Source organism: Octopus bimaculoides, chromosome 4 (assembly GCF_001194135.2).
Source record: "Octopus bimaculoides isolate UCB-OBI-ISO-001 chromosome 4, ASM119413v2, whole genome shotgun sequence".
NCBI lineage: Eukaryota > Metazoa > Mollusca > Cephalopoda > Octopoda > Octopodidae > Octopus > Octopus bimaculoides.
Window position 1 is genome coordinate 138614128 of NC_068984.1, and position 630 is coordinate 138614757.

Sequence of the window (630 nt, forward strand, 5' to 3'; positions counted from 1 at the left end):
ACAAAAAAAAACACACACACATCAAGGTTGTTGACTGCTATTTTGCTTGCAGCGCGCACTTGCTTTTTACCCCTCGCTGCGTCTTCCTCCGTCTCTCCTCTCTCCGCGACTCTCTCTCGCTCTCTCCCCTTCCTCTTACTTCCTCACTAGATTTACACGGTCAATTCGAAGTACATAAACAGTTTCCACTGCCACTACTATTACTATTACTACTATTACTGCTACACATTAGGCTTTCAGCTCTGTTGCAGCAGCTGGTGTTAGCAGCATACGTACACACATACATACACACATATATATATATAAATATCTGTGAACCACTACTGTTACCGCCACCACCACCACCACTAGCTTTGCTGTGGTTTTGGTTGTTCAGAATCGTCTCCACAGACAAGAGCCAGCATCATGGATACCTTCAGTGGTGACAGTTCTTTCCGCGAAATGCAAGATTCTGGAATAGATGACATATGGGAAATTCTTCAGGATGATTTTTATGAATTAAAAAGTAAAGTTGTTGTCGGAAGGTAAGTCTATTTATTATTTTTTTTCATTTTTGTCATTCATTTCTCAATATGAAGAACCGATTTTCTTTTATCACCCACACTAAATATTTAATGTATGAGTAAGATA

General features: G+C 39.7%; 1 protein-coding gene across 2 annotated transcripts in view; it reads left to right on the top strand.

The window, feature by feature from the left end:
* Positions 1-67: 67 nt before the first annotated feature.
* LOC106872781 (microphthalmia-associated transcription factor) overlaps positions 68-630 on the top strand; it is a 93575-nt gene continuing 93012 nt past the window's right edge. Inside the window, exon 1 of one of the 2 annotated variants that reach the window (XM_052967524.1) lies at positions 68-524. In XM_052967524.1, coding sequence (XP_052823484.1) covers positions 406-524 — 119 coding nt within the window. In that variant the 5' untranslated portion in view covers positions 68-405. The remainder of the gene's footprint in view (positions 525-630) is intronic. The other variant, XM_052967522.1, reaches the window with a different exon arrangement.